At 34.1% G+C, this 18,180-nt stretch overlaps 1 protein-coding gene across 1 annotated transcript in view; it reads right to left on the reverse strand.

Annotated features, from left to right (window-relative positions):
- CEP290 (centrosomal protein 290kDa) overlaps nt 1-18,180 on the reverse strand; it is a 185,412-nt gene that overhangs the window by 101,257 nt on the left and 65,975 nt on the right. The window contains exons 25-34 of the mRNA XM_006870704.1: nt 17,415-17,588; nt 14,769-14,880; nt 10,862-11,067; nt 9,348-9,499; nt 7,524-7,635; nt 6,416-6,871; nt 5,306-5,470; nt 2,592-2,699; nt 2,250-2,384; nt 451-717 (exon numbers count right to left, since the gene is read on the reverse strand). Of these exons, the coding sequence (XP_006870766.1) occupies nt 451-717; nt 2,250-2,384; nt 2,592-2,699; nt 5,306-5,470; nt 6,416-6,871; nt 7,524-7,635; nt 9,348-9,499; nt 10,862-11,067; nt 14,769-14,880; nt 17,415-17,588 (1,887 nt within the window). The remainder of the gene's footprint in view (nt 1-450; nt 718-2,249; nt 2,385-2,591; nt 2,700-5,305; nt 5,471-6,415; nt 6,872-7,523; nt 7,636-9,347; nt 9,500-10,861; nt 11,068-14,768; nt 14,881-17,414; nt 17,589-18,180) is intronic.

Here is an 18,180-nt window from a genome sequence, read left to right on the forward strand (position 1 = left end):
GATCCTAATTTATTCTTAATGTCAGAATAATATACACCAATCACTTTTTAACTTGAGTTAATTAGAAAAAGTTTTAAATGCTAAATTCCATCTCTACCCCTGAAAAGTTCCAGCAAATATTTCTGCTGACAACCAGCAGTATGACAAGAGTTCATTTTAACTTACTATCTCAATCCTCAAACCCACAAACTTAATTGTTACTTTCCAAAATCATACGTAGGGTCTCACCCTTGCAGCTATTTCTGATTTAGTCCTTAAAGGAAAGAGGCACATATAAAAACTGTCAGTTTTAATGGAAAATCTACAATCTAATCATGCAAAAGTAACAATTCCTAAATAGAATCATTTGAAAGCATGACATAAACTACCATTTCAGGGCAGTGTAATAGTTGGCCCTTAACTAAAACAAATGGCAATAAATAAGCAGCATAACATAACGTAATCAAATACCTCTCTGGCTTTTTCTAGGAGATGCTGATACTTCTTTAATACTTCCTCCTTTTGATTTAACCTTGCTTGCATGTTTGCAATGGTTTGATGAGCAATTTGTATTGTGTGATGAGACTGTGCTTCCATCTCTTTTCTGCCTAGCTCAGCAGTAAGCTTTTCTCGTTCTGTAGTGGCAGGCAATCGAAGTCTCAATTCATTGATTACTTTGTCTCTTGAAAGGATATTTTGCTCTGCTAAACACAAAGCAGACTCTTTTTCTTTTAGCTTCTGTAAAGATCAAATTACTATTATTAAAGTATATATTTTTTTTCTTTAAAAATACTTGATCTGAATTTTAATGACATTGATTTGAAGCAAAGTCACAAGTTTTCAATTTATTATTTACATCATACTTCTAATACTCATCCAATATTAAATAAGGTTACATTTATTATATTTCTGTGTAACACCACACTTAGACTAATTTGCATGTATACTTTACTTGGTAATAGGAATATCACAGCTTAGAAATGTCCTTAAGATAAAGATGAAATTTAATTAAGGCACTCTGTGGTTTTAGAACTAGAAATGTGTGGCTAGATTTAGAAAGGAGATTTAATAAATCATTCCTTTTCCTTAGGTCCACTGGCTCTCAGATCACTTGAAAACTAACCCATAAAAGTCCGCTGAGTATAGCAATTGATACATTAGTGGCCAGAGCCAACAAATCCTTATGATAACATTTGCAGTTTACATGAAAACAAAACAGAGAAAGGCTGTTTACTCTTCAGTAGGATTAAGGCAGATATTTTAAATTAAGTAGCTCATTGACAACTCACATAAGTAACCAATAATTACTGAAGAAAATCTTAGTTTCTTTAATTAATTTTAAGAATACAATTTTACTTGCAAAATTATTTTAAAATACCTTTACGGTTAATATAGTTTGATGGAAAGTACAATGAAGAGCATACTCAATTTATGATACTTTCCAAATAGAGAAGATAGGTTTGATTTGATCACCTTGTAAGCAATTTCAAGACCTAGGTTAAACTGGTAAGTAATTTGTAATTTACCTTCAAACCCTTTTACTGCCCACAAAAATGAATGACCTCAAAATTGATCTTGAGTGTAGTGCACAACATGAACTTCAAAATATAAAGCAAACAAGAATAAAAAGAATCCATTCTTGATCATACAGGAGGTCACCTATATTGTTCAACCAAACGGCCTTTTTATTTCCTTTCATGATCAGCATTACTTATCAATTAGCCCAAAAATGACAAGTAGTGACTGAATGGCTAATGAGTTAAAAATAGCCGTATCTGCTATTACTTATTGCATACTGTTGTTATTAAGTGCCAACTTATAACTGACTCATAGTGACCCTGTATAGGGTTTCTGAGGTGTGGCTGGTGAGCTTGAACCACCAATCTTGCAGTCCAGTGCATTAACCCTGAGTGCCACACAAGGACTCTAGTTGTATTATTAGAAACCCCAAACCCACCACCATCAAGCCACTTCCACTCAGTGACTCTATATAAGGTTACCAAGATTGTAAATCTTTACAGGAACAGAAAGCCTCATCTTTTCCTGTAGAACAACTGGTAGATATGAACTGCAGACCTTATGGTTAACAGTCAAATGCTTACCCTACAGCACTACCAAGGCTCCATTACAGGAGGGAAGAAAAGGAGACAGGAATTAACAACAGATATTACTTATCACTCTATGCTCTGCCCTTGTTATTATGTAGTATTTAGAAATTACACAAACATGCCCAGTAATACTCTACTTAGAATGCAAATTTATGAGATTACCTCTTCAAATGATTTGCAAGTTGCCTGCGTTTCTAGGATTATCCGAACATTCTCCTTAATTTTTCTCAGGGCGATCTCAAGTTGATTTGGAAGGGGCAAACTAGGGTCTGGCATTGATCCTGTAGCCTCTTCAAACTGTTAGGAATTAAGAGACTTTTTTTTAAAAGCAGTTGTGGCACTGAGAAGAACAACACTAATTTTATAACTACAACAAAATATAGGTTACTTCTACTTATTTTTTAAATATAAAAAGGCTTCAATTAAAATTATGCCTGACTTCAGATAATACTTCTATGAGTTAATGTCTTAGGTCGTGCTACAGAACTACAGAATCATTCGTGCCTTTTGTGCTGCAGTTAGTATTTCATTTTGCTGACGGTCAAAGATATCTAGTTGACGTTCCAGCTCAACTTCTCTTTGATCCCAGGCCATTTGTCTTTCTTCATGAAACTGAAAAAAGACAAAATATGTCAAATACATATACGCAAACACACATCAAGTACATAACGGGGACTTTGTACACACATATGAGGAAAAAAGACAAAATATGTCAAATACATATACGCAAACACACATCAAGTACATAACGGGGACTTTGTACACACATATGAGGGTGAGTCTAAAATTACCCGCATTCTGGCTATATTAAAATGCCCCTCTATGTCCAATGACAACATTGAGCATCATGTGAAGTGATTTTATCAAACAGACGAGTGACAGTTTATTATGCAGCAAATCAGCCATGGTTCTGCCTATGAAATAATCCATGACTGATGTGGGTTTCAAGAAATTTGTGCAAAGTGGTTACTGAAACAACTCACAGAAGAGCATAAACAGAACCATTTGGACATCTGCAAACAAAATTTGGACCGATACTCAAAGGAAGGTAAATTTCTTTAGAAAAATTGTTACTAGTGATGAGACATGGATTCATCATTATGAACCTGAGAGCAAAAGGCAGAGCATGGAATGCAAACAGCCTCAATCACCCACCAAGAAAAAGTTCAAAAGTTAACCATCAGCTGGAAAATTGATGCTTATAGTTTTCTGGGATTCTCAAGGGCCAGTCAGTATTGGAACACTCTCAGGTAAAAGGTTCAACAATCAACAGTGATCATTACAGTAAGTTGCTCACTGAAGAGCTGAAGCTTAAACTTCAGATTAAACAGAGAGGACTGCTATCCAAGGGTGTTCTAATCTTGTAAGACAATGAACGTCTACACTCCTCTGCTCACATTATTCACACTGCCGAAACTTTGTTTTGAGATGTTAAAGCATCCCCTCTATAGTCCTGATCTGGCTCCATCAGATTTTCACCTGTTTGGTCGTCTGACAGCAGTCCTTCAAGGACAAAGATTCACCTCTTGTGATGAAGTGAACACAGTGGTGCATTCATGGCTCGAAGCTCTGCTTAAAACATTTTTAAATAAGGGTATATGAAAGCTTGTCAACAAATGGATAAAGTATTGAAAAGCAAGGAGATTATTTCAAAAAATGATGCATTTGTCTTTTCTGAAAATTGATTAAAATAAATTCTACAGCCAGAGTGTGGATAATTTTTGATTTACCTTCATATTTTTATAAACTCTTCATAACAGTCTTTGGAGGTCACTATTTTTCTCATTTTATGTAAAAAGAAAGTCACTTGTGTAAAATTAGAAGTAGACATATGTGAAATCTAAATTCCAATCCACCCATCCATCAATGCATCCATCCATCCATTCATTCATCCACCCAGCTATCTATGATAAAAAATGGATACCTTGAGATGAGCAGTAGCATATGGGAACTAAAGGAAGTCAGGAAATGTCTACTGCAGGAATCTTGATGGTAGGATGTACTATTGTATATGGGTAGTTGCAGTCCTGGTGTGGTGCTGTGGGTTAATGTACTGAATTGGAAAGTTGGTTTGAACTACAAGGTCAGCGGTTCAAGCTTAACAAGTGTTCCTAGGAAACCCTATACAGGCTCGTGGTGGGTCAGAACTGACTCAACGGCACTTAACAACAACAATGGGGTAGTTGGTCCAGACTGTCCTAATAAAGACATTTGAGTAAACAATACAGAGATCTGGAGTAAGAACAATCTAGGGACAGGAAACAACAAAATCTCTAATGCAAGTATATGCTTGATGAATTTCTTCTGCCTCTGAAGTGCACATGCTTTTTTCTACATCAAACTGTCTTTTCATAATCCACGAGTTAAAATAACTCTGGGATTAAAAATCAACATATGAATATGTGTAACTAAAAGGGGGAATAGTTCATCTTTCATTTCAGGAACAGATGACTCCAGAACCATCAAGAAAAAAAGACATGAGTAGAGTCTGAGATTTTTACCTAGGAAAGCAGTGATGTCAGAGATGTTGGCAGAATCAGTGACATGGAGAGACAGAACAGCTATGAGCTTTAAGGCTATGTGCCTATGGGCAAGGAGGCTGGATTGCAGAAGTGCCCTTTGGACATTTAAATGAATATGTTTTTGCTTCATATGCATACATAAAAGATTTTTTCTTTGTTCATTTATAATATATAAGATGTAAATGGGGAGCCATGGGAGAGAGTAGGATAACTATTGTTCCAGGGAGGGGATTGCAATCACAGAGATGAAACAAAGTGTATAATTTGTTGAATATAAAGCTGATGATCCTGCCGGCAAACTCTCACTCAAGTCATAATAAACCGTTGAAAAAAAGTCCAATATATGAAATAAATTTGCTTATGTAGATTTCTTATTAGCAAATCACTATTACAATTAAATAAACATATTTGGGGTAGTTTAGAAAACAGAATATTTTATAACACAATGTTGTTAAGTGCTGTCCAGTTGGTTCCAACTCATAGCAATCCTGTCTAGGGTTTCCATGGAGCAGCTGGTGGGTTTGAAACACCAACCTTGCAGTTAGCAGTCCAGTGCTTATCCTACAGCATCACACCAAGCTTATTATAACTCAACTGTGGGAGCTAAATTCAATTATGAGAAAAATACAGTCACTCAAGCAAAGTTCATGTTTTAAATTTTAACCAAAAAGCACCATGATAAATATAAAATGAAACCTTGTTTTGTTGTACAATTTCTTCTTCTAGATTATTGATTGTATGCTCATATTCAGAAATTATGTTATTCAAGTATTTTATTTCTTCTTTATCCTTGACTAATTCTCGATTTAACTTAAGCTCTTGAAGCCGAAGTTCTTCTATTTTCATATGCCAATTGATTACCTAAAGATTTAAAAATGATATATATATAAAATAAATGCTATGTAAATAACTAATCATTGACTCAAATGATTTTAATTAAAAATTAATGAGCACTTTTCTATCTTAAAATAATGTAAAACTGTCTTTTGTTGAGCCACTTCACAAAGCATATTTAGAACTATCAAAGACTCTTTGCTAAGAATATTTGTGATCTCAAAAAAAACATTCCTCAAATTTACACTGGAATGAACATCACTCTTACTTGCAGTTTTCATTTACTTTCACATATTTATTAAGCACTTACTCAATCTACTGCACAAAGTACTGCAACATTAGTTTTACTTTTTAAAAAATGGAAATTTTAAATATTTCTAGATTAGAGTATAAGATTCAGCTGCTAGACAATTTTATTTCATTTAATTATTATCAAGTGGGAGGGGAAAATGAATATATTTTTAAAACGTAGATTTACTACTTATTAAAAATTCTTAATAGCTACTCATTCTGAGGAGATTTTAAGTTATCACTACAATGACTAAAAATAATTATAATTGTTGTTAAGTGCCATTGAGTCAGTTCCAACTCATAGGGACCCTTTATAGGGTTTCAGAGGTGTGACTGGTAGGTTTGAATGACTAGCCTTGAGGTTAGCATTCCAGTGCTTATCCTACAGTACCACACCAGGACTCCAAGTACTTCATTAATATATATATGTATATTTCTAATGCTTAGAGTTTTTTCATCTTATATAAAATGTAAGCATTTTTACTAAAATTTTTGTTTGGAAAAATCCTTAATAAACAAATGAACAGTCAAGAGGCAAAATTCTTAATAAATAAAGTCAAAATTAATAAATTATAACTTGGTCATATATTCATCATTTTTTGTATAGGCACATGTTGAAAGAAGAGCTTAACATTATTTTGTAACTTCTGGATACTGATTTTGAGTTAACCAATATCTTACCTTTTGGGCTCCCCTGGAATCCTTTAAAGTGCTTATTAACTCTTCTAGGCCCTTTAATTTTAATTCCAACTCCAATGTTTTGTTCTCCATATTTCTATGTTCATTTTGAAAATCTTTCATTTCCTGTAGTATCTTAAGTTTGTCATTTTGCAGTTGAATCATTGTTTTGGAGAACTTTTCCTGCTGGACCAAGGGTAAGGCTCCACTGAACTGCCTTCGCAGAGACTGAATTGTTTGGCGCAGATGTTTTGCTCTGTTTCTTCCCTCCAGGCGAGCGTAATAGAGAGTCTGTTCTTTTTCATCAAGTTTTTGCTCTAAGCGCAAATTATGAGCCTCCATTTTCTGCAATTTAGATGTAATTGACTCCAACTTACCAAGAGAAGTAGCCTCACTAATTTGAAGAGAGACAATATGTTGGTGCAACTTGGCAATTAGTGCCTTTTCATCAGATTGTGCCTAATGTTAAAAAATACATACATTTGTAGTAAGTTTCAAATTTTTCCAATTAAAGTTATCATGGATTTAAAATCACAATTACTAAAGAAAAAATGAAAAAAGGGTATCATAGAGCCTATAGTAATCTAGCTTTACTTTATAAATAATTACCAAAGAATCAAACTTAATAATTTTGATTAATTTTGATTTTGTAATTAATTACAAGACTTAAAACATGTTTAAAATTCAGATGTAGCATCTAACTGAAAGCTGGACTATTGCTCTAATTTTTAACTTGCATATGCAAATAACAATATCAGTATCATACTGATGCATATAATGTAATGGTTATTGTTTTTTAATCCTAAAAACATATATGTAAACATGTGAAAACTACTTATAGATATAAGAAACAATATTGTTATGAATAACTACTATTCATCAGGGTCTTAACTGCGATCAAGGGTAAGCACGGTGAGGCTATATGCGCTTAGACATTTTTCTGGATTATGGATGGTACTGCAAGCTAAAATTTTTTTGAATCCAGTTCCAACCTACAAGAATAAGATCACTTAGTTGGCATATTTTCTGATAAAGCTAAAATCATTTCAATATATAATGTGAATTTAGGGAAAATACAGACTATCAATAGAAGTACCAATCCTGTACATACCTGATAGTCTAACAACTGCATTCTGAGAGACTGGACTTCCTTTTCCCTGGACTGTTGTTGCGCATTCAGAATTTCAACTTGCCTTTTGGCAATATCAGATATCTCTCTCAGTCTATAAAATGATAAAATATTTCAGGAACAATTCAGTATATTTTCTAAATGAATATCAAAATTTCAAATTTCCAGATCATCAAAAGTCAGTGGTTTCTATCATCTCTTTGTAGACTATACTAAAGAAGGTTTCCAAAGGTTTCATTAAAACAGAATTCCATGAGAAATAACATGTGTTTTGTGAAAAATGTCAACCCTAATATCCCATTCCCCCTTGAAAATTCAAACTGTTATTTTTTCTTGTTGTTGTCTGTCATCGAGTTGGATCCAACTAACAGTGACTCTGTACAAGGTTTCTGAGGCTATAAATCTCGACAGGCACAGAAAACCTCATCTTCCACAGGCTTAAAAGTCCATAACACATAGTATTTATATTAAATGTATTAAAGTAAAGAATTATGTTAAACTGGACTTAAATGTATCATTTTCCAAATGTATATAGTCAAAGACCCTTTTTGCCATGTATTTTTCATTTGGTGTTGTTCCATGAAATGCTACCATAGTTTGGGATCTATTACAACAAGCTAATAAATAGGTTAATCTGATGAAACTACTAAATACACAAAAATTTTATTATCTAGATGAATTAATACATGTTTTGATTTATTTTGTTATCAGAAATATAAACTTCACTAGGATTTACTAGGATTATAGAATAAGGAGGAGCTTGATGGTAATAAATTCCTCAATTTCCCATAAAATTATTATGATACAAGCAAAGTAAAATGTAAAGTTTCTTTGCTTTGGGCTGAAACAATTTTAGCTCAGTGTGACTGATAAATCAGTTGTTCATATAGTGATCCTGAGTTCTCATTCCAGTTATATACATCTTTCACTAATAAAAGAGGACACGATGTTTAGAAAGTATTTCAAAAGATAAATTCTATGAGGATAAAAAAATAAAAAAGCAATTATTCTTAATGAAAAAGGCTGGGAATAAATGATATTCCAAAAAAGATGACTATAACTTTATGGGTAAGACATAGAAAACACTCTTTTACTAATTATTTGTACTTGACAGACTGACTGCAGTCCTCCTCAATTTTTTCTATTAAAGTAGTAGCTAACTCTTAGAGGACAGAGAAGAACTGCCCAAAAGGATTTCCGAGATTGTAGCGTAGTGGTTACGAATCGGGCTGCAAACCTTAAGGTCAGCAGTTCAAAATTACCAGCTGTTCCACAGGTGAAATATGAGGCTTTCTGCCTACAGGGTCACTATGAGTTGCACCCAATTGCACGGCACATAACAACAACAACAATCTTCACAGGTACAAATTGCCAGGTCATTTCTTCTGCAGAGCAGCGAGTAGGCTTGAACCACAATATTATCCAGATTCTGAAAAACTGTGTATATCTTGAAAAATCATTTCCTCTTCAATATTGTTATTTAACCTTTTAAATATCAACCTTATTAATACTCTCTAGGAGTCTCGGTATGGTGCTGTAGAATAAGCACTGGACTGCTAACTGCAAGGTTGGTAGCTCAAACCCACCAGCAGCTTCTCAGAAACCCTGTAAGGGTCACAGTGAATCAGTACTAACTTGATGGCACTTAACAAAAACAACAATATTATTTAATTCTATTCTAACCAAAAGAAACCGGCATCAATTGATACTAAGAATATTATACTTGTGACTTAGTATTTAGGTTTCTTAAAGATAAATCTGAGCAGACATGTAATCAAATGGACAACAAAGTTTGCATGTACTTACTTTGACACTTCAACTTTGAGCTCCATTTCATTTTTCTCTAATTCTAGAATCCGTTGTCTATCAGCATCACTTACTGCTTTGCTCACACTATCAGCTAATTCATCTCTTAACATCTGTTCTACTTTCTGTGCATCCAAATTGATTTTAGTAAGCTGAGGAAAAGTAACATAAAAAAAGGTTCAGAAACATCACTTTCCCAAGGTCTTCCTTATAATTTAATATATAGGATACAACAGTCTTCTTTAGGTGCCCTGGCAGCATAGTTGTTACGTACAAGTCGGGCTGCTAACCTCAAGGTCAGCAGTTCGAAACTACCAGCCATTCTGCAGGAGAAAGATGAGGCTTTTTGCTGCCGTAAACATTTACAGCCTCGGAAACCCTGTACAGGGTCGCTACGAGTCAGAACCAACTCCATGGCACACTACCACCATCACCATCACAGTCTTCTTTACTTCACATGGTTCAGATATTAAATCAGGTGGGGAAAGAAGAGGAAGTCAGGAACCAATTTCAGAAATTCTAGCTATATTTTAATCCAGCAAAAGTACTACTTTTATTGTGAAGGGCCGCTAAGTCAGTTCTGACTCATAGCAACCTTTCACAAGGTTCAGAGCCACTGGTGGGTCTGAACCACCAACCTTGTGGATAGCAGTCCATTGCTGATCCTACAGTGCCACACCAGGACTCCAAAAGGAATAATACTAGGGGCTTCAAAAAAGTTCATAGAGAAATTCCATTATCTTTTCATTTAATTTTCTCACAAATTTTCTGAAAACCCTCATATATAAGGCAACCCATTATTTAGTAACATCTGAACTTCTGATTTTCTTAACTTGCTCAGAGTACAGTATACTCATTATATTTTACTGAAATTATACTGTATCGTCTATATGTAAATGTAAATAATTTAATAAAATCTTATCAAGATAGATTTAAAATAACGAAGATGGTATATATGCTTTGGAACACATACTATTTCTCCAGGGAAGCAAATGAAGAAATGAATATTATAAGCATTCTTTTTTATCATACATTTCTGAACTTTATGAACTATATTTACTGCCAAGAAGTTCCAATGATTGTGATCACATCAAAAAATTCTAAAACCTATTAGGCTATAAATTCCCTTAGGATAACTATTTTATTGTTATATTCCAAGTGCCTGTAAAACGCCTAGCGTGCAATGTTGTTGCTGTTGTTGTTAGGTATTCGATAAATACTTGTTAAATGAATGGATGGTAGTGGAAGACAGTTCTATTATCAAATAAATAATATCCTTTTCACAGTAAATCTAATAGTGTAAAGCAGGTGAGAAAAAACTTATTCACAGAAAACATTTGCTTTGCTTTTAAGATTTCAGATTTAAAAAATAAATCATTGATTGCATGAAATACAAACATTATATTAATGTGGTACTTCAGAGATACAAACAAACCTCTTAATAACAATAACACTAGGCCTATCAAAGCTAATTTTTCACTCTCTAATTAACATGAAAAATTACAATATCCAACCTCAGCAAATTTGGTTTCCAATTCAAAATTACGTTCTTCCATTTGTTTTAATGAAGTCCTTAAGTGTTCATACATTTTTTGAGAATGTTCAGCCCGCTGTCTTTCATTTAATTCCTTCATTTCAAGCATGGTAATTTTTTTTGAAATAGAAATGATTTCACTGTTGGTTACTGATTTCTTGGTCTTGTCCATGTTAGATTCATTTCCTATATGCAACAATACTTAAGTCAATATCATACTGCATATATCAACATCCTCATCTGATATTTCAGGTATTCTACCCTAGTGTATTGCTATAGGATAAGTACTAGAGTGCTAACCACAAGACTGACTGGTGGGTCAAACCTACCAGCTGCTCCTTGTAAAGCCTATACAGGGTCAGTATGAATCAGAACTGACTCGATAGCTGTGAACAACAACAATAAATATATAAGGACAGGGGCCCTGGTAGTATAGTGGATTACGAGCTGGCTTGCTAACTGCAAGGTCAGTAGTTTGAATCTACCAATCGCTTTGTGGAAGAAAGATCAGACTTTCTGCTCCCATAAAGACTTAAAACCTCAGAAATTCTACACAGGATTCTTCTGCCATAGAACCAACCTGATGGCACACAACCACCACCACCACCACCACCACCACACATAAGGAGGCAGTGCAGCTCCATGGAAAGCAAATAAACTTTTTGAATTATGACAGACCTAAATTCAAGACATAGCTCTATTATGCATAACTTGTATGTAATCTGTAATAATTTTTCATCAATCTAATAATTCATACAAACTATTCCTCATAAAATCTTTGAAATAACATATTAAGGACTTAGTAGAGGAAATATTGCATATAGAGATTCAAAAAAACTAATATACACACATATGTTCTTAGCTCATAGAAAACACACACATGTTCAACAGTTCATAGAAAAATTACATTTTTAAAAATTTCATTTTTCCATGAACTTTTTAAGGCACTTTCATACATGTACACATACACATATATACATGAGTATATCTATACATTTAACTGAAAGGAAATAAGCTGTATGAGAAGAGATACAGTGAAGGTACAGTACTTTGTGGATATAAATTCAGTGAAAATTCTAAAGTCTCACATATTCCAGTGATGAAAGTATAAAAACCTGAAGCCATGTGACAGAGTGATATCGCCAAATATGATCATCTCTATCCATGAGTATTATTTTGATTTTGTTAAACAGCAAAGATGTCAGTTTGAGGACTGAAGTGTGTCTGACCCAAGTCATGGTATTTTCAATTACCTCAAATGTAATGAAATTTGAACAATGAATAACGGAGACCACAGAAGAGTCTGGTGCATTGGAATTACGGTGTGAGCAAAGAATTCTGAAAGTACCATGGACTGCAAGAACAATAAACAAATATGTCTTGAAAGAAATACTGTCATAATGCTCCTTTGAAGCAAGGGTGGTGAGACCGCCTCTTGCTCTTAGGACATGTTGTCAGGAGGGATCAGATTCTGGAAAAGGACATCATGCTTGGTAAAGTGGAGGGTCAATGAAAAAGAGGGAGATAGCCAACAAAATGGACTGACATAGTAGCAGCAGCAATGGACTCAAACACAGCAACTGTGAGGATGACACAGGACCAGGTGGGGTTTTGTTCTGTTGTGCACAGAGTCACTATGAGTTCAGACTGACCCCAAGGAACCTAACAACAACAATTGGCACTGTGGCTGCAACAATGGGCTCAAGCACAGTTATAACCTTGAGGATGCTGTAGGACTAGGCAGTGGTTCTTTGTATAGCACATACTCACTAACAGTCAAAACTGACTCAACAGCAATTAACAATAACAACACAACTAATACCAAGCACATATTTTAGACTCTTTAACTGGTTGTTAAACCCTAATTTTACATATGTAGTTGTATGGTTTTTCTTTGGTTACAAAAGTCTTTGGTTAAACAAAAAGAGAACTGAAAAACCCCAATTTACCATGAGAAAGCAACACAGAGAAAGGTCATTAATCATTTGAGTACTTTTTGCTGTGCATAACAGGTATGTTCCAGAAAAAGAAAAACAAAAGGTAAAGTTAGGTTTTTTTCCCTTTTCAGAGAATCAATTAAAACTCTTATGCATAAGGGAATCAATTATTTCAATGAACTAAACAGTAAGTAACTTTGTAACATTAATAAAAAGAGCATAAAACCCATTCTCCATTCCATATTGCATTAAACCCTGATGATCAAGGGAGGCATGTCACAGGGGCAGAATGAAACACATTAGTCATCAACATACTCTTGTCTTTTGATTTTTTTCAGAGAGAAGGAAGGGCTTAAAGAGTTAAGGTAAAATGAACCAAAAAAATCTACTAGAAGTATATGCATTACTCATTTATATGTTAGTTTAAAGGGTATTTCTTTTAATAGTTAATCTCTTAATGAATTAAAATTTACATTTCTAAAATTAGCTTATCTTAGACTTCCAAATGTTAGGCCTCTGTAAACCACATATATCAGTTACCAGTTTCACTTTGAATAACTTTAAAGTCCTAGGTCTCAGAAAAACAAAAAACAAAAACCTTATCCAGAGACTAAATTATTTTAAATGATACATCACAATGACAGTGAGATAAAATAGTTCAAAATGTCATAAAGTAAGATAATCATTTGAAAAACTAAAATGGAAGGCCCTAGCAGGAACCATAAAGTTTTTATATCCTCTAACTGCTAACCGTAAACTAAGCTCTAGGTGGTGGTTCACACTCACCAGTTTCATCTCGGAAACCCTATGCAGAGTTGCTATGAGTTGAACACTATTATCATGGTTAAAATCTGAAAACTGTTATTGTTAGTGGCAGCAGCCCAGTTCTTGTTCTATAATGCCACAGTAGCACTCCCATGTAGCAGATATCAAAAATAGTTCCATGTTTCCATGATTTCATCACTTATACATATCCATGAATGTTGTTGTTAAGTGCTATCATACATAAGTCTGTTCCTCCTCACAGTGACCCTGTATAGGGTTTCTGAGGCTGTAAATCTTTGCAGGTGCTGAAAGCCTCCTGTTTCTACCATGGAGCAACTGTGGGCTTGAATCACCTATCTTGTGGGTTGCAGTCCAGTGGTTATCCTACAGAGCCACCGTGCTCCCCACTACATGAATACAGTATATAACAAAACATAATATATACCTTATTAAAGTATGCAAAACATCTAAGTACATATAAGGGATCTTCGAAAAGTTCATGAAAAAATGGAATTAAAAGATAAAAATATTTTCCCTCTAACTTTCAGAAGTACCCTCATACAAAATAGTGTAAAACATGTAATACTACTGTATTGAAAGTATTAAAAACAAAACAAAACCTATAACCATTGCCATCGACTCACTTCTGACTCATAGTGAACTATTAAGGTTTCAGAGACTAAATTGTTACGTGAGCTGACAGTCTCATCTTTTTCCTGCACCATTAATTTTATGGTTAGTCACCCAGCATTTGGAACTATGGGCAATAGAAATTCTTTTCAAATTTTCTTTGATGTTTTATGTTGAACTTTTAATCTAAAAATATCAAATGACATATAATTCTGATGTAACCTTATACATGGTGAAAGAATTCATAAGGATTTTTTAAATTTACATATTTAAAAATTATCACCAATATTATAACAAATCATTAAATGAGTCAAAATAGCTAAGTTTAGTCAAAAATTTTAATACACATTATTTCATTATATCTAAGAACAGAAAACAAAAATTGGGTAGGGATTAATACAGGAAAATATTCACTAACTGCCTGCTAAATTAAACTTCAATCTTAGAATTCATTTTTATCAAAGTATTTCCTTTTCATCTGTTTTAGAATTTTAAATGAAAAATAGTTACTTAAAGATCGTAATGATTTTACATGACTAGAGTGAAAACACTTACCTAACTTAGTTTCTTGTTCCCAGGCTTGTTCTATAGTGTGAAGTTTTTCCTTAGTAATTTCCAGTTCTTTATTTATAGACTCTATTTGTTCTTTCAGAGATACATTTTCACACTGAATAAGACAGAAACATCACTGAGACACTAAGTTACAATTCAGAGCAATACCATAGAAGTGACATTGGATGAAGTTCATGTAATAGCTCTTAAAAACTCAAATCAAGTTTTCTGTACAATTAGAAGTGCCTTCCCAAATATTAACAGCATCATAAGCTTATACTGTGGCTATAGTACTTTCATAACACAAAGCATTATTTAAAAATAGGCTCTAAGAATAGGATTACCCAAATCCTATGCATCCAAAACGGGACCCTCAACTTGTATTGTATTTACTATTAAAGCTGTATATTCATTTTGGACTGAGTACTTAGAGCTTCATAATCTTTACAAGCCAGTTCTTACTTCCCCTAGTCACACAAATAGTTAGTGATCATCCCTAGCACGCCAACAGTGATATGTGTTGAATGCTCATGGTAAAAAATAACAACACCGAACAGACACAATTCTGGCCTTCAAAGCCTTGTCATTAAGTGTCTGGGTTTATGTGTGTATGTGGCAGGGGAAGGGAGGATATAGAAGACAGCAAAAATAAACTGGAAGAAAGTAAAATAAGCATTTAAAAAGTGAAGATCTTGAAAGAAACAAGCAGTGCACTAAATTCAGAGAATAATAAAAGGACTTGTGAGGAGGCTTCAAAAAGTTGGTGGAAAAACTCCATTGTCTCTTAATCCAAATTTTCCACAAAATTTTTGAAGTTCCCTTGTGTATCTAGAAAGTGGTTACAGGTCTCTGGCAAACTCAAATGCTGTAAAGTATAAAAAAGAAGATAGGATTTGGAGTCTTAGAAGACCTGAGCATAGAATGCATGAAAGAGTGAAGAGCACTATAAACTAACTTTGGAGAGGTAATAGGGGCATATCAGACACATGTTAAGATAAGGAACTGGAATTTAATTGAGGGATGGCACTGGTTTTGACAAGGATCTTAGTAGTGAAGATGAAGAAAAGAGAACACATAAGAATTATACTCGGTGGTGGTGGTGTGCCGTGGAGTCAGTTCTGACTCATAGCAGCCCTGTATAGGGTTTCTGAGGCTGTAAATCTTTATGGGAGCATGAAGTCTCATCTTTCTCCTGTGAAAATGCTGGTAGTTTTGAACTGCTGACCTTGAGAGTAGCAGCCCGACTCATAACCACTGTGGTCCTAAAGAATTGCACTTAGGAAATAAAAATGACAAGAGAAACAAATGACTAGAGAGCAACTCTAAGGTATCTTCTCCTCTAACTGGTTAAATAATACTATCATTAACTGAAAGTGGAATGACTGACTATGAAAGAAACACAAAGTTTATTCTAAACATGCTAAATTTTAGGTGCTTGTGAAAAATGAATTGTAAACTAACTCATTCTATACAGTGGACTAAAGCTGGGAGAAAATGTCAGGCTGGACACATAAATGTGGGAGTTAGCAACATAAATATAGTTTAAGCCACCTGCTCATTTATTCTTTAATAAATAGAATGCTTCCTATGTGCCAGGTATTCAAAACACTGGACTTCAATGGCAAACAGGTTCTATTCTAGAGAACTTTTATTTTAATTGGGTAGTTGTAAAATAAGCTAAAACAATACAATGACAAGTAAAATATTGTGAAACACCAGCCTTGTGGTTAGTAATCCAGTGCTTATCCTACAGAGTCACCATGCTCCAAAAATAAAACTGGTGATAGTTAATCCTATATACTACTCATAATGACTAAGATAATTTTCTAATAAGCATTAAAAGCAATATAAAATGATGTTTTGATTTATTGACTATGTGCCAATAAATAAAGCTTTTGAGCCAATACAATTAAATTCCATCCCACTTCTATGAGATGATTTTAGACGAAATTAAGACACAATATATAGCCCAAATTTCTTAGGAGCAAAGTGAACTAATCAGGAATTCATTTTGATTACTGGAAAAGGTATGAATATCAAGTAGCAAAAAAACAATAAACATTCTGAGCCATATTTATTGACTGTTTGAATAAAACCGTGATATTCCACCCCATAGTAAAATAAGACAAGAGGATGACTTGTATAATATACCCATGTTCCAGGAAGTCATTCCTAACTCATCTACTGTCAGCCACATCCACCCCAAAGAAGAGAATCCAAAATTATGAAAACAATGTACTCTGGGAACCAGGGTAAAAAGAAAGGATAGGTACTTAATGACATGCCCTGCTAGGATTATAGAATAGGAGACTACAGTCTATGACATGCTACATTTTCTCTTTTAAGTGCCTGATGAAAAGAGGCCTGATTCACCTAAATTGAGAGAGTGGACTAAGGAAGATAAACTATATGAAGCTTTACAGAAGTCACTCTGCAACTACAGAAATATATTAAGTTTTAAATGTGTATGTGTCTCCCTTTTCAAAAACAAAATATTCAAAACAAATTTAATCAATAAATGATACCCCTTCAACTTACTTAAATAAATGTTATTATATTAAAATCTGTAAACATTTTTCCCCCCAAACACAAATATATCACTGAAGAAGAATGGCTAAAATCACAGGTTTTAGTTTAACATAAACTTACCTCCAAGTGTTCCAAGTTAGTTGCTCTTTGAACAAGCATGTTATCTTTTTGCAAGACGTCCCTGTACTTAGCTGTCAGTTCATTGTACTGTTTATTGGCCAATTCTAGTTCAGACAGAGAAACACTATTATCTAACACTTTTTGGAGAGCTGCAATCTTGAAGATGGCCATTTCCTATGCAAATAAAGATACAATGAGTTATTCTGATATTTTTTCTTCTAGCTCAGCATAAGCACTAGCCACTTTTGGGAAAAATATGGAAAACAAATTTGAAAACCCTTAAACATATAAAAATCCCCCATAAAAGAAAAAAGCACTTATAACACATAATATTCATTTATTAACTTTTTTCATATGAGAAACAATACACTTGTAAACTTAAATCATAATAAAGAAAATCTACCATGTTATTGTTAGGTGCCATCAACTCGGTATCCACTCATAGTGACCTTATGCACAAAAGAATGAAACCCTGCCCGATCCTGGGCCAACCTCACAATTGTTGTCACACTTGAGCCCATAAATGCTGCCACTTTGCCAATATATCTCGCTGGGGGTCTTCCTCTTTTTCTCTGACTCTCCACCTTAACAAACATGATATCCTTCTTTAGCGACCGGTCCCTACTGACAATATGTCCGAAGTATGAGAGATAAAGTTTGGTCATCCTAGCCTCCAAGGAGCACTCTGGCTGCACTTCTTCAAACACAGATGTGTTGGTTCTTTTGGCATCCCATGGCACTTTCAATATTCTCCTCCAACACCATA

This window comes from Chrysochloris asiatica, unplaced genomic scaffold (assembly GCF_000296735.1).
Source record: "Chrysochloris asiatica unplaced genomic scaffold, ChrAsi1.0 scaffold00149, whole genome shotgun sequence".
NCBI classification, from domain to species: Eukaryota; Metazoa; Chordata; class Mammalia; order Afrosoricida; family Chrysochloridae; genus Chrysochloris; species Chrysochloris asiatica.